We start from the raw sequence: 16,851 nt of genomic DNA, 5'->3' as shown, positions 1-16,851 counted from the left end.
AGTGGCTGTGGCCCATGGCCTCGTTGCTTGCTATTCTGAATAAACCATTGTGATCCGGGTTTAACGCCCGCCTAGCCTCGGAAACCTCGGAGTATACGCTAAACTGTAATCCTGTTAAAAAACAAAAAACGGAGCAAGCATCGTTTCCGTATCCAGGCCGGATCCGCTAAGCACCTCCCATTGGTGTCCTGTCGTGTTTTGGTTTTGGTTTATACCTGATCCATGGAAAAACTCCAGCACCCACAATGCACGTCGTGACATTGCGTAACCGTTCCAGGCGTCCGTCGGGGAAGCAGTTGACAGCAGCAGTCGAGAAAAAGAGGCCGCCGAAGTGGTAAACAAATCGAAACTCGTCAAAAGAAAAGTCGTGACAACTTGAAAGCGTTATCGTTATTGGCCGTTTTAGAACATGTAACGCCGTCGAGGAGTAATACGGAACTTGTTGAGATAGAACGTCGGCCACGACGAGGAGTCGTGCACCTGTCAAATCTAAATAGGTTAACGTGAGCTAACACGTTAGCAAAGCTAGCTGGCTCTTTGATTCCGCTAACGTTATAGCTAGCCAGCCATGTCATCCCCCTCATCCTCCAGGCGCCAGTGGTGCTACCTCTGTGACCTGCCCAAGATGCCATGGACTGTAGTCTGGGACTTCAGCGAGGTGGTTTGTCGGGGGTGCGTTAACTACGAGGGAGCCAACCAAATAGAGTTCTTGATAGCCAGCGCCAGACAGCTGAAAAGAACTCATGGGATGCAGGACGGCAACGTCAGGTCGCCCGGTCCCTCTCCTAACAAATACGGCACAGGTGGGAGAGGAGACTCGGCGACGGACGTCGGCAGGTCGCATTCAGACCGCTTTGAAAGGGGAGTTCGAGGAGAGGGCACGGGATCCATTGTTCGTGTGCCACCCAACGGGCTGCATCGTGACGGGCAGCAGCTACAAGAAGTCAACCGCCAAAGCCCCAGTAGCAGCCGGAGACCAATGATAGGTGCTGCCATCCCCCCGAGTTTAGTAACTCAAGGTATTGCGGGTATTCCGCACGGGCTCTTGACGGGCATGGCAGCTGGTCTGACCGCCAGGACGGCACCCATGAGTAGTCCTCTAATCTTCCCTGCCCCCGTGCTTGCGGAGATGAGCCGGCGACAGCTGGGCATAGGGATGCCCATCGCACCCTTTATCACTCCAGAGCTGGAACGTGAACTGAGCTCATCCCAGTCACAGTCCAAGACACAGACCCAAGTCCACACAGTAGGAGGCAGTAGTGGCACCAAGAATGCTGGCCTTCCCGCGGCCGGAGGTGTAAGCCAGACGAGCCCGAAGCCTGCCTCCTCCCCAGCCAGGCAGCCACGTCCACTGACTGCAAGGTCTGGAGGTGAGCCCCTGGGATCCAGCACTTCTGCAGAGGCGGCCACCGCAGCCGCAGCCTTACCCCACTCGGGAGCATCAGAGCTGGGATCAGCATCAGCTGGCAACACCCTTTCCTCTGGAACAACCCTTTCCTGCACCCTGTGTCACGAGAGGCTGGAAGACACGCATTTTGTTCAGTGTCCATCTGTGCCAGGGCATAGGTTTGTTGTTGAGGGCCGCTAGCCCGTCCTATATACAGCTTTTGTCCCCACACGTCTCAATATTTGCCATTGACAATGAAAGGAGAAATTAGGCCAACACAAACATTAAATGCCATTGACAATGAAGGGAAAATTTACGTCATATGTAGTCAAGCAAGTCGGCTAACCGATCACATAAATTCATGTTCGTTCATGAGATGATGTATAATGATAAGAGTGCCCCTCACTTCACATGGGTGTGTTTTTAAATAACCTGTTCTTCTGATAGCTTTTTCACCTTTCTTGAATATCTGTTTGGTGATGTGAATTTTGTTATTTTATTCATAATATCCCATTATATCAAACCAATACATTTAAAATATGTACCGGTAATGTTTTTTTCAATCAGTATGTAATGTATAACCAATCTTACATCTTCCTCCATCTAGGTTCTGCTTCCCATGCACCAGAACATACATCCAGGGCCGGAGGGGTGATGGTGAGGTGTACTGCCCCAGTGGAGAGCGCTGTCCCCTGGATGGCTCCCCCAACAGCCCCCCTTGGGCCTTCATGCAGGGAGAAGTCTCCACTATACTGGGTACTGGTGGACCCAGTGCAGCTGCGTCTTCTGCGGCCGCATCCTCAGCAGGAGCTGGTTCAGGCGCTGGCAGCAGTTCTAGTTCTGGTGGCGCTGGAAGTGGGGATGTCACTGTCAAGAAAGAGAGGGAGACATGATGGTGGTCGATGTTCAAACCAGGACTCCAAGCAGGTACAGGCAGGTCCACACAGACATGGGTGCCGACTGGGTTTTGTCTTGATAGCGCATGCTCATGCTTGCTATAGCCTAATGTGAGGCATCCTTTGGGGTACATTTTAGGGTTTGAACTACCGGTATTCAAAAAACAATGTACGGTTGAGGATGAAATGTGTATAGCTTGCAGCTGGCCCCGTTTAGATATTCCAAATGCGGATGAAGGCCAGAGGGATGAAACATGTCAGTTTGTTTAGCATTTGAACGTATTCTACGTTCTATTCAGAATTCTCTCAGCGCGACTGCTCCCTTTTTTGATTCTGCATCTTTAACACCCTTGTCGCCACGGCCCGCGGCACCGCGGGTTATCATAATTACCCTTTGATAGCCAAACCCCCCGCGCCGCATGTAATCGTTTTATATTAAAATCCACCGACAGAAGCCAAACACATACCTCTACTGCGCCCAGGTTGCTATGTCCCTCCAGGCACAAGGCGAAATGCGCACGCACCCCATTCATTCATTATGATTTCTTTCCTACCTGTTTTCTCTGAAAAATGCTCCAAAATCCGTCTTTGTCAAATCCGTCCGGCGTTCAGATGAGAATAGTGATTTTTTTTATCCCATTGTGGCTGACATATTACCGTTTCTGGCGAAAGATATACAACAATGACTACAATGTGTGAGGTTACTCCGTGGTGGGAAATAATACAAGAGAATGACAGCTTGGCACGTGTGACAGAATGCACCCTTGTAACTAACTTATTTTTGTAGGAGAGTCAATCTAATATTGTTTATGCTGTTTGCTTTGATTGAATAATTGATTGAACACACGTGTACGATTCTTTGATTTGATTTGGGTGTGTTCTAAATAAAGTGTTAGTGTTGATTATCGTGTATTCATCTAATTATAGTAAACTAATACTATTATACTAAAAAAGATCAAGGGAAAATAGACCTTTTTACAGTACAATAATGTTTCAGGTTTACACATAAATTACACAATAATCAACACAAACACTTTAGAACACACCCAAATCAAATCATATTACGGTGTACATGTTCAATCAATTATTCCTTCAAAGCAAATGGCATAAACAATATTAGTTTGCCTCTTCTACAAAAATAAAACTTACAGTTCTCTTGTATCATACCGCACTTGTATTATTTTCCACCACGGAGTAGTCAGACTCATCAGACGCATCAGACTATCCAGCATAGCTACTGTATATCCACCTCAGTGGACAGTCAAGACAGGCAGTGTCGGTAGGCCAATCAGAGGCAGGCGGGGCGTTAACATGTCTATGCTCGGACGCAAAATAGATTCACGCAATGGTACTAGCATCAATGGCTTGTAATCAAAGGGTTCTTGATTCTTGCAACTTTAAAGGAGGGACAATGAAATAAGATCCCCATATTGGACAATTGACAAATTTTAAACTTACTGCACTGACTGTAAATATTATTATTGTCTTTTTCTTTTTTTACGGGCGTTAGCCCCTCCTATGCCCAGCTTTCCGGGTTTGTGTAAACACAAACCTTGGCTTGTGATTGGCTGATCACCCCATAGCGATGATTTGATTGGCTGAGCAAAGTACATATTGAAGAAAGTGAAGACGGAAAAGTGAGGACGCAAATTGTGATTGGCCGGAATTATATGATGTATGATTATAAGAGCGCCCCTCACTTCACACGGGTGTGATTTTTCGTTGTATGCAAAGATTTGTGCTATTCCCCGGTCGGGTTATACCAACCCCTCTTGGGGGGTCACATCTTGCTTGGCACTCGGCATCAAGTTTTGAGGCCTAATTCCCTGTGACATACTAGCGTCGGGTCCTGGGGGTGTAGTGTACTTGTGTATTATGGCTGGGGGATGTACTATCTTTACTTTATGAAGTAAAGATATTTCTGTGAGCAGAAAATGGTGTGCAGACTATATTATTATTATAATTTTTTTGTGGCTTTCGCCTTTATTTTATATTTTGCTCATGCTATAGAGCAGCGGTTCCCAAACCTTTTTGGCCATGCACCCCCTGTTACCTCCCGACCTAGCTGACGCACCCCACCCCTTTAAATATAAATTGCATAAGCTATATAGAGAGACAGATATTTCCTATTTATCCACATATATGCACATAATATGAACCTGGTATGGCATATATATGCAGCATAGGCTATATATTTAAAATAACAGCACCACCATTAGCCTTTTCATGTCACGCACCCCCTAGAAGGCGCTCGTGCACCACAAGGGGTGCACGCACCACAGTTTGGGAACCACTGCGAGTATAGATCACCGAAGTCTGACGTCACTTTCAGTAGAGGGCGCCAGTACACAGGTTCATGTATTTTTGAGTGGTGTAAACCACTCCTACAACTGGCTTTTGTGTGCAGAAAAAAATGAGCATGGTTGCTATGTTCAAAATAATTTCTGACGTAATTAAATCACACCCGGGTGAACTGGATGACCGTAGCAACCATGCTCATTTTTTCTGCACAAAAAAAGCCAGTTGTGAAATCACATCCGGGTGTGATTTCATTACGTCAGACATTACGTCAGACCACAGCTGATCATGCTATATAAAACCTTACACCACTCAGTTCACACGGGTGTGATTTTTTTATTTGCATTGAAATCCCCATAGGGGGATTTTAGGTCGCTTCATATAGACCGATTCAGAAACGGGTCTCATGGTCGCAGGCAACGTATTTCCTGTAGGCGCAGACGACATATCTGTGGTTTAAATCCGCACCTCTTCTACTACAGTGAATGGAAAAGTGACTGATGTTAGTCTGCCTCAAACGTTACTCTTTTACCTGCTTTTTACTAACACACTAACATTACAAAGATGCCCAGAACATCGGGATGAACCTGTGTAGTTTATGGCTGCTCCAACAGTAGTGGCAACATTCGAACAAATGTCAAAATATCTACCGCGGTGGCTGAGACCATAGAGTAATGGTTGAGACAAAGCAGTGAAAGGTCCTGAAAGATACATAACGTCAGTCTTACCCAATACCCAATCTTTGTGTTTTAGGAACACAAGGCTGCTGTACTTTATACCTCATACTAAGCATTTGGGTTGTTTGACTCGTTTCTAGCGCTTATTGTGTTACTCTTTGGGTATATTTGTACATTTCCACCTTCAGTCGATGCTTCATATCCATATAGTGAAAACTGAAAAGGCTGGTATGATAGGTTAGGTTTATTTGAAGAGATCTAAAATGGGGATTTCAATGCAAATAAAAAGTACATGAACCTGTGGACTGGCGCCCTCTACTGACAGTGATGCTTCGGTGCTCTATAGAAACAGGAGGCTAGTACTTGCTTACTTATAATGTCACAAGTGTGTAACATTTTTCAACTGACAAACCAAATACTGATCATGAATCATGATACCAATTTTATCAGGGACAGGAAGTATCACAAGCATTCTAATTCATTACCTAAATATTAATGTTGGTGGTGGCATTATATCATTGTGTAGAAACAAGTTATGGTCTGCAAACTGCAATAAGCTTAAAGGACAACTTTAGTTTTTTTTCAACCAAGGTTCATGTTTTAGGTTCATGTTCGAATGCCCCCGCCCCCCTGTCAAAATAGCTAAAATCCCTAAAACTAAAGAAAGCAGCAAATGGAAAAAACTTAACACTCATCTTTTACTTTCTCTAATAACAACATAAACATGAACCTTGGTTGAAAAAAAACTAAAGTTGTCCTTTAAAAATATTTATTAAGGTTCCTTACACCATAGTGGACAATGGACGTTTTGAGCCTCACAGGCCGGCTCTTCATCAGACCTGGACCTGGTTATTTTGTTCTATTATTATTAACCTCAGCCACGCCACCTGGCTTTAAATGAGTGGATGTGCGTGCTCTATTGTACTTTATTATATAATTGTGTGCCTTTGTCTCTCCAGACAGTCATGTCTCATACCAGAGGGTGGCATTTCTGGACCCAGACTGATCCAAGCGAGAAGTAACGGAGATGACAAACCCTTCATTGAGAGAGCCGTCGCACAGGTCCTTACTACATCTCGCATTACCTGATTTGATCAACATTGTTAATAGATATCTGACTGATGGTGTTCTTTGTCAACATTTGTTTTTCACTATTCAAATATGTTATTTGAAGCCTCAGTATTCCCATGTATTTGTGTTCGTATTTGCAAATTATTCTGTGTATTGCCTCACAATCAGGGATTTTTACAGAAAAACAAAAAAAGACACCAAACACAGACCTGAGATCTGCTTGTTTTTCACGATATTGCAGCTTTATATTAAGCTGACTGTAGGTGACCTGCAGAAAGGACAGTGTTTGCCTTGTAGAAACCAGTTCATGTGTGTCACAACATCAACCTCGTCTCAGAGTCTGACTCTCTCTGAACATTTGGCTTCTTGTCAGATCTGGTCCAGCCTTTGGACTGATGCACACCATTTTCTCTGTTCCTCATTGTACGAAAGGGAATGTCACTGCAATCTCCTTGCAAAAGGCTGGCAGCTGAGTCACAAAGGTCCATTAGTAAAGCACAGATATGATCCAGCAAGTAGCACTTATTTCGGGGAAATTCTCAGATAAGAGTTTAATTTAAATGTTCTCTACAATACAATGAGAAAGAGAGAATTGTGTGTATTGGGGCTAGCCTGTAGGCTTTTAAGAATGTACATCAAAGGTTCTATTGATTAGGCCAATTTTATACGAGAATGTTAAATTGCATATACTGTATAGGATCACAATAGTGTATCTGCAATCTATAGTTAAAAGTATAAGCAATATGGAAAATATAATGAACAAGAATTGTTGGATTGCTTACCCCTGTAAGTTGTTTGAAAATCAAACTGAATAAGATATATTCATATGATCCTGGAGAGTTAAGTCCACATTTTTTACCATGGACCTTTTTTTATTTTTATTTTTTAGATCAAAGCACATTTTGTAGTTAAAATATAGTTAGCACTACATTATAGTACAGTTTTCTGGGATGTTAAAACGCAAAACAATTTGTACATTTATGTAATTTATGAGACAGTGTGCATTCACTGTCTGCAGCTTAGTCTTGCGTGGCCATCCCTCAAATCTCACTCTCTGAATGCCTAATTTGTGAGTGGTGCCGTGGTTAGGACCAGGGTCTGTCTGTGTAGGAACCAAAATTATATTTAAAAACAACTTACTGTATCAGCAAAAATGTCAGTGGCCCAGCCCCATTCTACACTCTAAAAATTCCCCAGATTTCTTTCTGGGAAACCAAGCCTAGGATCCCAGGTTATCTGCAGAGTAACTCCAGAGAGTGGTTCTCTGGTGGCAGTTTTCACTTTAAGTGCAATACTGTATATATACACGCCCTCCTTAATCAAGCACAAAAGAACCAAAGGTAGTTTAATGTCCAAACGTTTAGCTAGGGTTGTACATTTATTATGGAAAAAATATAGAGATGTATATCTTGACCAGGTCTTAAAAATACATTTTATTCACCCAGTTTACTGGCCCCACATGGCCTTAGTTAGTAGTAATACTTTTCCTTACAGTTATTTACATACAATGTATAGAATTTAGTAGGCCTATAGAAATCTATAGGGCTTCTATATTTAGTTATACCCTACAGATCAGGTCTGTCTAGAATTCTCTTTTAATTAAAATAAGAATTTGCACTGACATGTCATGCAATCCTTCAGAAGTGCCTTTATAAGATGTTTATCGTCTATAAGTCTGTCTGGGATCCTCAGGGGAAGTAGGAGTCCAATGGCTTCTTTTTTTATTTTTTTGAGTCGTGTGAATAATTAACCAAAACCTTGTTTTCTTTTCAGTTGCTTTGATGGTTATTTGCTTTTATCCTAAACCTTTGCAGGTGAGGTAGGCCATTCATTTGTTTGGGGAGGGCAATGGTTTTTTGGTTGTCTTTTATGCCTATATGTTGTAGTTTTCTGTCACGTCATTGTTAGATGTGATGGTTTTCATTTTCTTTATGTACAAAATATGAAAACATTAATAAATGGGATGATAAAGTTGCATCCATTTTCCCTATGTTGTGTATACTTTAATAAGTCGACTGAGTCTAGCAAGCTGAGTTAAAATGATTTTAGTAGGCCTATATTGGTTGAAATCAAGGTGGTGGTTGTTTGTTTTTTACCCCTGCAAGTTCCCTCTTACAAAAATACATTGTGTTGCAAAATTAGCACAAGTTCTAGAATGTATTAGAATGGGAGCACGAGTGAGACTTGAAAATTGAATTAGCATGGGCTATAAAAAAGTAGGCAAATATTTGTTTCACATCCATTGGAAACGACACCTTTTTCATATGCAGCATAAATAGTAGTGTAGTGTTACAGGTGTTACCAATGATACAAATTACATTAAGGCTGTGTGCCACTCAGGTAAAATGGAGTCAGAGAGTACATGTTACTAAACAGAGCATCATTGGTAACGCATGTACAGAATATACGCTAGTACTATTTGTGTAAATCTAAATCAATGTAACTGCCGTGAAAACATTCAGGAATGTAAGTGCACAGCTCTTGGATTGGTAAACAGAAAGGCTTTCCCTTGGCCACTAGGTGGCGGTCTTCGACTTTTCTTTAAATATGTAGCCTAACAGAACGTCGCCCGTAGTGTGTGTTTGTTCCTTAGTACTAGAGGGACTTAAAACGTATTCAAGCCGCACTTGAGTACGTGGTCCATAGCTCTAATCCATTAGAGCTATGGACCAGAGCTACGTTTGTGGTAGGCTACTTTAGCCCTAGACCGTGATACATGATCTATGTGTTATAATGTATAAGTTAAACTGCCTTTTATATCTAATTAAACATTTGCAGCTGCAATATGAAATTGATGAACACATTAATGGGTTACTAATACAAACAATATATAATGATGAAATGGGCCATTCTGCATAACGAGTAAGCTAACCTTTGATGCTGGTAAGTATAGGCCTATAGGCTATATTTCATGTCAATACAGAGAGATCATATATAATGCAGGCTTGCAGCCATTTGTTTGTTGCAAATATTAATATTTTGAATAATAGCGTATAGGCTATTTCTACATGGTGGTATTTAATAATTACGTTAATAAATAAAAGACCTCTAAGCACCCGTACGTACGCCGATGTGTCACAATAATCACGTGGTTCATGCATGTTTATTGTTGTGGGAGAGTGTCTGTGGATGTGGTTTCCCTTGTCTGAATGCATAGACCCGCAGCATGAACTGATCTGTCGTTTCCTCTATTAGTGTCAACTCATTAAGGCTATTGTTAAACCAATTATAGAGGTGTTAATGGACGGAGTCCGGGCCATTGGCATGAAAAACAGCTTTTCACCAGGAGGATATGGCTGCGTTTGTGTGTTGCAAAGATCGAGGAGAAACAATTCACCATCTCAAAAGCGTGTGTAGTGGGGGGGAAAGCCATGCACCCCATTAACCACAAGAGACAGCCTGCCCTGCACTGAGACGAACTCTTCGAGTTGTTGCTCTTGCGGTTCTCTTCAGGCTGCGACCCCCCAAAATAATCATATTTAAACAGTTTTAACTGGGGACCCACCGGCCCCATGCAGCACCCTGATAAGCACTTGGAATTAGGCTATATTCCCCTATATATTTTTGACAATTTGGCCAATGTCTGATACATTAGCCTACTTTTGCAGTATGGTCTTTTTCCATTTCACTCTTTTTGGCATTAAAAAAAGGTCTCAAAAGTCCTTAAATTGTCACTTTACTGCATGTCATGGGGACCCCGACACACACACACACACACACACACACACACACAGGGGACCAGGCATGCTTTATAATATCTCCCTCTTGCTCTTATTTCTATACCAAAAGAATCAAGAGGGTTATTATTTATTATTGTCACACAGCAGTATAGGCCTGTATAGGCAAACAGCAACATAACAAAGAAGCACACGCACTTATTTAACCTGAAGGCCAAGGCCTATAATAACCATTCTACAGACATTGTGCTGCTATTGGGGTTGGGGCTGGGGTTACATGTCATGCTGCTATGTAACCCCAGCTTCAGTAGCACAAGGTACCGGTCTGCTTTTTGGAACCACTGGTACGAATGTGTATTGTAAAATGTATGTTTTTATGGGTTAGGGGTGTTTCTTCTCTGTATGTAGTGTTTTATGTTGTCTGTTTTTATTGGACCCTCTTGAGTCTGAACAAATAAAGTTGATTGATTGATTGTATTTGTTGTGAATATGGATGAGACCGGAGGATGAACTCAGCCTGTTTTCTGTATAAACCTGTCGGTGTCTGCTATTATTAAAATACACCAAATTGTGCATTATTCCTATTCCTCTCTTACAAGTTTATTTCTGTCGATCTATAGGGGCTTAATTATATCATTATATAAGCCTATACACTGCAGGACGTGTTATCTCATTCAAGTTGTTAATCGACTTGATGTTTTGCAAACACGCGATAAATGGGCTGTTGAGAGGTGACGGTGCATGGTTATGATATACTGTAGACTGCTTAATGCTTAATTTGCAATATGCTATAGTAGGCTACCTAAACATCTGATGCAGCTCTGAGACAAATCTTCTCTCCAAATAGCGCCCATAAATATAGATCATATCTAGGCTACTGTAGGCTAATAGGCCAATAGGCATGGTGCAGACAGCCTATTCTTATAACGTGGGAAAAAGCATTTTTCAGACAGTCTTCCTTGGTGATGTATTTCCTTGGGATCTTGTCCCAGGGGTGATCCCGAGGACCACCTGCCTGCGCATCCATTACATGTCCATTGATCGGCCATTAGGCCGAGGCTTTGACATTCAAAGGCCTCCGTCTGCGCGTCAAGTGGAGAATGCATGGAGATGTGTATTCCACAAGGAAACAACTCTGGGGGCTGGCCAGTTACACATTGGATTATTGTTATTTATTATTGTGTTTCGTTCCTAAATGCCTTGTTTTGGAAAGTTGTCTCATCATAGGTTTTGGAATGGCATGTCTACGTTGTTTCTATATGGATACAAAACACAATTGGTCAAATGGGGTTCTATCCAAACGTTATTTAGGTTAAAGTTGGCACCTTCCGAATGAATAGAGAATTTTACTATGCAAAATAGCATTTTTAAATCGAATTATCTTTGCGTATAGCCAGCCAATGCCATGAGGGTTTGTGCTGCACCATGCAGTATGACATTTATTCTACCAAGTGTTAGCCTAAACACTGTCATTGTTGCGTTAAAACAAATAATAAATAATGCCTGAATCTTGGGTTGTTCTTGGTGAACGATGCCAATTATTAATAACAACACGGTAACACCTATAGTATGACCCACTATCAGAAGTGATAGCCAGGAAAATTAACGACTCTCACACGCTGCATATCCTCAGACTCCTCACTCCTCGGGGATTCTTACGTTTCACAGCTAGCTGCTCTGACACCTCAGCACCTGATCACGTTAAAGTTCAAACAGTGCAACTTATCTTTAGTAATTGTTTTAGGATTATGCTATACTGACAGTTAGAATATTTCCAAACAATGCATAATATGTATATATTTGTTTGCAAGTTTGGGTCCCATTAGTCCCTTTCTAGAAATGTAGTGGAGTCAAAAGTAAAACTATTTGATTGATTGATTGATTGATTTATGGATTTAATTTTTTTTTAGATAGTTTGTAGAATGGGTACAGTTCCACGAAGGTGCAGGTCTATACAAAATCTGCTATAAAACCAGAAAAATAACTAAGACTTCTGGTCCTCCATTTTCAATTCATCACTCATCAGAACATTTAAAGATATATAACAGTACAAATACACACTTCCATGCAAAAAAGAAATCATCATATATACAGTTATAGAAAAAGGAAAAAAAGGGGGGGGAAACATGTACAGTATGGAAAAAGTGTCCACCACTGTATATTATACAACAAACAAAAGACTATACTGGAGAATGCATGCAGCAGGCCAACAGAACATCTGGGTCTGTCTGCAACTCTGCATGTCTGCTGCGGGCCAGGCCAATATACAGCACGCCAGGGGGCCGCATAGCCCTTTCCCCTGGCCCTTCCTGGATCCTGCCACGGTATTCAAATCTCGAGTGCGGGGCGGGACTTCACCTGCGCCTTATAAAGAGGGGACGTCAAAGTTCTGCACCGTATTCTAGTAAGGAACTCAGAGAGAGCGCACGGACCCCCAGTGGGACGTTGAGAGGATTTCCGAGCAGTGTGTCGTTGAAAGTATAAAGGGGGGGCTGTAGCTCTAGTCTCCAATCTATCGACGATAAACAAACGATGGATGATTGACAAATACGAAATATTTACTTTACTACTAATACAAGGACATCACCAACACGAGACGAAGACTTCTTACATGTGTCCCATTCTTTGGTAACTTTTTTTGTTCTGGGAAGCAACTTTCGATTGGAATTGTCCGAACATCAGTCAGATACCGTTTCCCAACGTTGCAACATTTGGATTCTTTTATTTATTTTTTCTTCTTCAATATTTGGCCGAGTGTATACGTTTTCTACTTCAAAGAGTGTTATCGGGGATGTTGAGCTCCGTGAAGATGGAATCTCACGATCTTCCAGAGTGGAATACCTTCTACAGCGAAGCCAGTGAGGTAAGATTCGTAATATTATTTTACACACACAAGTGGGCCTATTTTCCCATTATATGTATTTGTATTATTAGTCATCATAAGTTCAAATAAAGGGACTTTCCGATCCGATATTATTTTTTACTTTAATTATAGCCTACTAAATAAATGCGATGTATGGCCCTAGATGACTAATACACGGTATAGGGTATATAGACCTCTAATAAATGAAAGAATAAACGAAATAAAAATGGTCAGTTTGTAAACAGCATATCATTTTAGTTCTTAGACTTTGGCCTTATAGGCATTTTGAGACAATTCAATTTGGAATTGAATACAGCTAAACCATCGCAAGGAAATGGCAGATTTTCTCGGTAGGCTAATTCGATTAGAGTTAATTTCATCAATAGGTAAACTCCACACCTCTCATATCCTCGAGACTTGATTAAATTAAGAGAAGAAAGCTTCAGGTCATATTTAAACAGCGCATGCTTTTATCAGAGATTTTTGTTGTTTTTCTTTATTTAAATAGACCTAATTATTATTATTATTTTCCTTCCTTTCTTTTTTATCGAAGTGTTTCATTCGGATTTTAGAATGTATTTTTCAGTCGCTTTATAACGAACAGAGCCATTATAATATTTGTATTTATAATAATAAATACAACATTGATTATGTTGTATTAATCTGATAACCCCGCAGTGGACTATACATTTCACTTATCACTTACAAAAAGTGAAGTCCATGAAATGGTTGCAAGAAACAGTTTGAAAGGAACTGCACCCATGACGCGCATTTTACGCATTTTCAGGTTAACATTGCCATGTGAAATCCATGTCCTGTCCGCGCATACCAAGGGCTGCATTGTCCATTGATAAGGCTTATTTTGTCAGACTAACCATTAGTGGAAAACCAACCGCTTTTTGTCCTGATATTATTTTTCATTTATATTTTATATTTTATTGTAAAAGTTTGTCGAGATGTAGGCTACAATTAAAGTTCGAAACAATATAGGTATATGCATTAAAACAGCATTTAGCCTAGGCTACTTCATGCTTCTTATATCGCTATAAATGCAACTTTTCTCTCTTTTTTCATTTATTAAAAAAAAAACACAATTCAACAACCACTAATGCTGTTTCTCTTCTCTCTCTCCAGATGTATGCCTCTGCCAGCACCATGAACTCTGGTCTTGGTTCCATGGGAGCCATGGGAGGCATCAACAGCTACATCAGCATGAACCCCACGGGCTCTCCGGCGGGCATGAACATGGCTGCCTACCCCAGCTCCAGCCTCAGCAGCTCTCCGCTCACCTCCATGGGCAACGGGCCGAGCCACATGTCCCTCTCCCCGGTGGCCTCCTCCCTCAACCCGGGCTCCCTCGGCCAGCTGGGATCCCCCACCCCTGCTTCCCTGGGTTCGCTGTCTCACTACCAGAACATGGGACAGTCCATGGGCCAGCTGGGCTACCACTCCCCCACCTCCCTCAGCCGGGCCGTCGGGCCCAAGGAGGTCCCGAAGCCCTACCGGCGCTCGCTGACGCACGCCAAGCCTCCCTATTCGTACATCTCCCTCATCACCATGGCCATCCAGCAGAGCGGCAGCAAAATGCTGACGCTGAACGAGATCTACCAGTGGATCATGGACCTGTTCCCCTACTACCGCGAGAACCAGCAGCGGTGGCAGAACTCCATCCGCCACTCGCTCTCCTTCAATGACTGCTTCGTCAAGGTGGCTCGCTCGCCGGACAAGCCGGGCAAGGGCTCCTACTGGGCGCTGCACCCCAACTCGGGCAACATGTTCGAGAACGGCTGCTACCTGCGGCGCCAGAAGCGCTTCAAGATCGATGAGAAGGCGGCGAAGGCGGCGAAGAAGGGCCAGGAGGACGGGTCGGCGAAAGGAGGCCGCGGGGGAGAAAACCTCCTTGAGGAACATAGCCCCGTGGGAGGCTCTGAGGGAGCAGACTCCGCCCACTCGGACAATTCTCACCCCGGCTCGTCTTCCTCTGAGGAGCAGCAGCAACACGGCAGAAGTTCCATGGTTCCCTTAGACTGCGCTCCTCCACCGCCTCCTCCTTCCTCACACCTCCACAGCCCACCTGGCTCCCTACCTCCGTCCTCCTCCTCCATCCCTCCGTCCTCCATGCCCATGTCCCTCTCCTCCTCCTCCCTCTCCAACTCCCTGCTCCACGGCCACGCCTTAGGGGGCAGTCCTCACCTCCTCTCAAGCCCCATGCAGCAGCACCTGGACCTGCAGGGTGACGCTCTCAAGTCCCTGGACCCTCACTACAACTTCAACCACCCCTTCTCCATCACCAACCTCATGTCCAATGAGCAGAAGATGGACCTGAAGTCCTACCAAGATCAGGTGATGGCCTACAATGGCTATGCCACTGGCACGCCTATGGGGGCCAAACAGATCTACGACAGCCAGCCGGCAGCCATGGACTCAGGGGCCTACTACCAGACCCTGTACAGCCGCTCAGTGCTCAATGCCTCCTAATATGGAGGGAGACTTCCTTCATTACTTTGTTCCTTCCTACCTGTCAGATGAAGGGACACGGCCATTTCTATTTTTCCTGAGCATATTTGTCAGTTTGGCTGTTTCTTCAGCCACATAGAAGTACAAGATGAAGAAAAATATGATTTGTACAATTTGTAAATAGAGCTAATGTGGGTGTAAAAGGATATTTGCATTTATTTATGAAGGGGAATAAATTTTAATATATCTTGTATAGTACGCTGTGTTGACCAGTTACAACCCAAATGTGAGGTGTTTGTTTTGTTTTTTTTAGCCAAAGAGAGGTGAATTTCAGGTTACTGCTCTAAGCAGTTGTTACTGCAGTAGGATACATAGTGAAGTCCAGATGATTTTTTTGTGTTACAACATTTCTATTACAGACTAAAATCTTGTTATGTTGATGTGTTATAGTCATGTTTCTCAGATCACACATCCGTCAACTCACAGTTAACTCATACAGTTTGTTTAAACAAAATGGTGGACGGTTGTTTTCGGTTGATATGAAGAATAGCTGCTCCCCCTGCACCATGGGAGGCGCTTAGAAGAAGAAAAAAATAAATGGAGAGACAGTAACTGTGGTAATTAGTCAGGTTTTTTCTTTGCTTTCTTTCCCCCCCCGTCTTCAGTTCCAACGGGCCCTGCTTTTATTGTTACGTCCAGTAGACATTATATCCGGAAAAGAGGGGAAAAAGTTATATTTCGTCTCAAACTCATATAATTTGAATATATTTCACAACTGATACCAGTGATGAATGTGTGTGTCTGAGTTCAGTCGGTTACTAAAGATAGTAGAAGGGAGGAGAGATGCACTATACTGGAAGATTTACATACAGTACTTTGCACTATGTGAGCTCCCACTGTGCTGGGGTGGGCCTGATAGTGTGTGTGTGTTACAACAATGCTTACTAATGACTTCTCTCATTGGATCAACTCTTCGACTCAGTATAGGATCTCTGTGATGATGTCAAAAGCTGGGCTGCGTCAATCTCTGATGTTGCGGAAGCCTCATACTCAAAAGTTCTTTAAAAAAAATGAAATTATTGTTGATCTTGTAAGATCAATTTGAACTGACAGTCTATTGAAGGATTATCGTTGTATATAACAGAGGGCGCAGAGGTTTCAGGTCATACGCTGTTCTTTGTTCAGTTTATTCCAGTTTTGAAGAAAGATGTATTTTATTTAAGCTATGATGCTTTTCAGACTTTGGAAAGTGTGTTGATATAATATATTGTATTTTTTTCTTTTTTTGTCATTTGTTGTTGGTTTGAAATGTTGTGATTGGATTGATTTATGTTTTCTTTTCTTATTAAAAAGGCAAAAATTATGGGAGAAACAGTGCTGTTGTATTTTCCTTTAAGTTACAGAGAACAAATTACGCTTGTATATGGCAAGAGTTAATATTTGAATATTTTAAATAAATGAAGTGAGGAAAATTAAAAACATTTAATAGACATTAATAGACATTTTCTATAGCATTTTCTATAGC

At 42.3% G+C, this 16,851-nt stretch overlaps 2 protein-coding genes across 2 annotated transcripts; both read left to right on the top strand.

Moving 5' to 3' along the window:
- Positions 1 to 568: 568 nt before the first annotated feature.
- On the top strand, positions 569 to 8,306 carry irf2bp1 (interferon regulatory factor 2 binding protein 1; the record flags this gene model as incomplete). Its single annotated transcript, XM_079514245.1, has 3 exons — positions 569 to 1,566; positions 1,995 to 2,314; positions 6,218 to 8,306. 2 exons carry the CDS (start codon positions 569 to 571, stop codon positions 2,278 to 2,280), a joined length of 1,284 nt encoding a protein of 427 aa, XP_079370371.1. The 3' UTR covers positions 2,281 to 2,314; positions 6,218 to 8,306.
- A 4,491-nt stretch (positions 8,307 to 12,797) lies between these two features.
- Positions 12,798 to 16,637, top strand: foxa3 (forkhead box A3; the record flags this gene model as incomplete). The annotated part of the gene is made up of 2 exons (XM_079513662.1): positions 12,798 to 12,869; positions 14,004 to 16,637. The coding sequence occupies 2 exons, from the start codon at positions 12,798 to 12,800 to the stop codon at positions 15,345 to 15,347; spliced, it is 1,416 nt and encodes a 471-aa protein (XP_079369788.1). The 3' UTR covers positions 15,348 to 16,637.
- Positions 16,638 to 16,851: the final 214 nt, after the last annotated feature.

Source organism: Electrona antarctica (assembly GCF_951216825.1).
Source record: "Electrona antarctica genome assembly, chromosome: 11".
Classification (NCBI taxonomy): Eukaryota; Metazoa; Chordata; class Actinopteri; order Myctophiformes; family Myctophidae; genus Electrona; species Electrona antarctica.
This window is presented reverse-complemented; position numbering and strand designations above follow the sequence as displayed.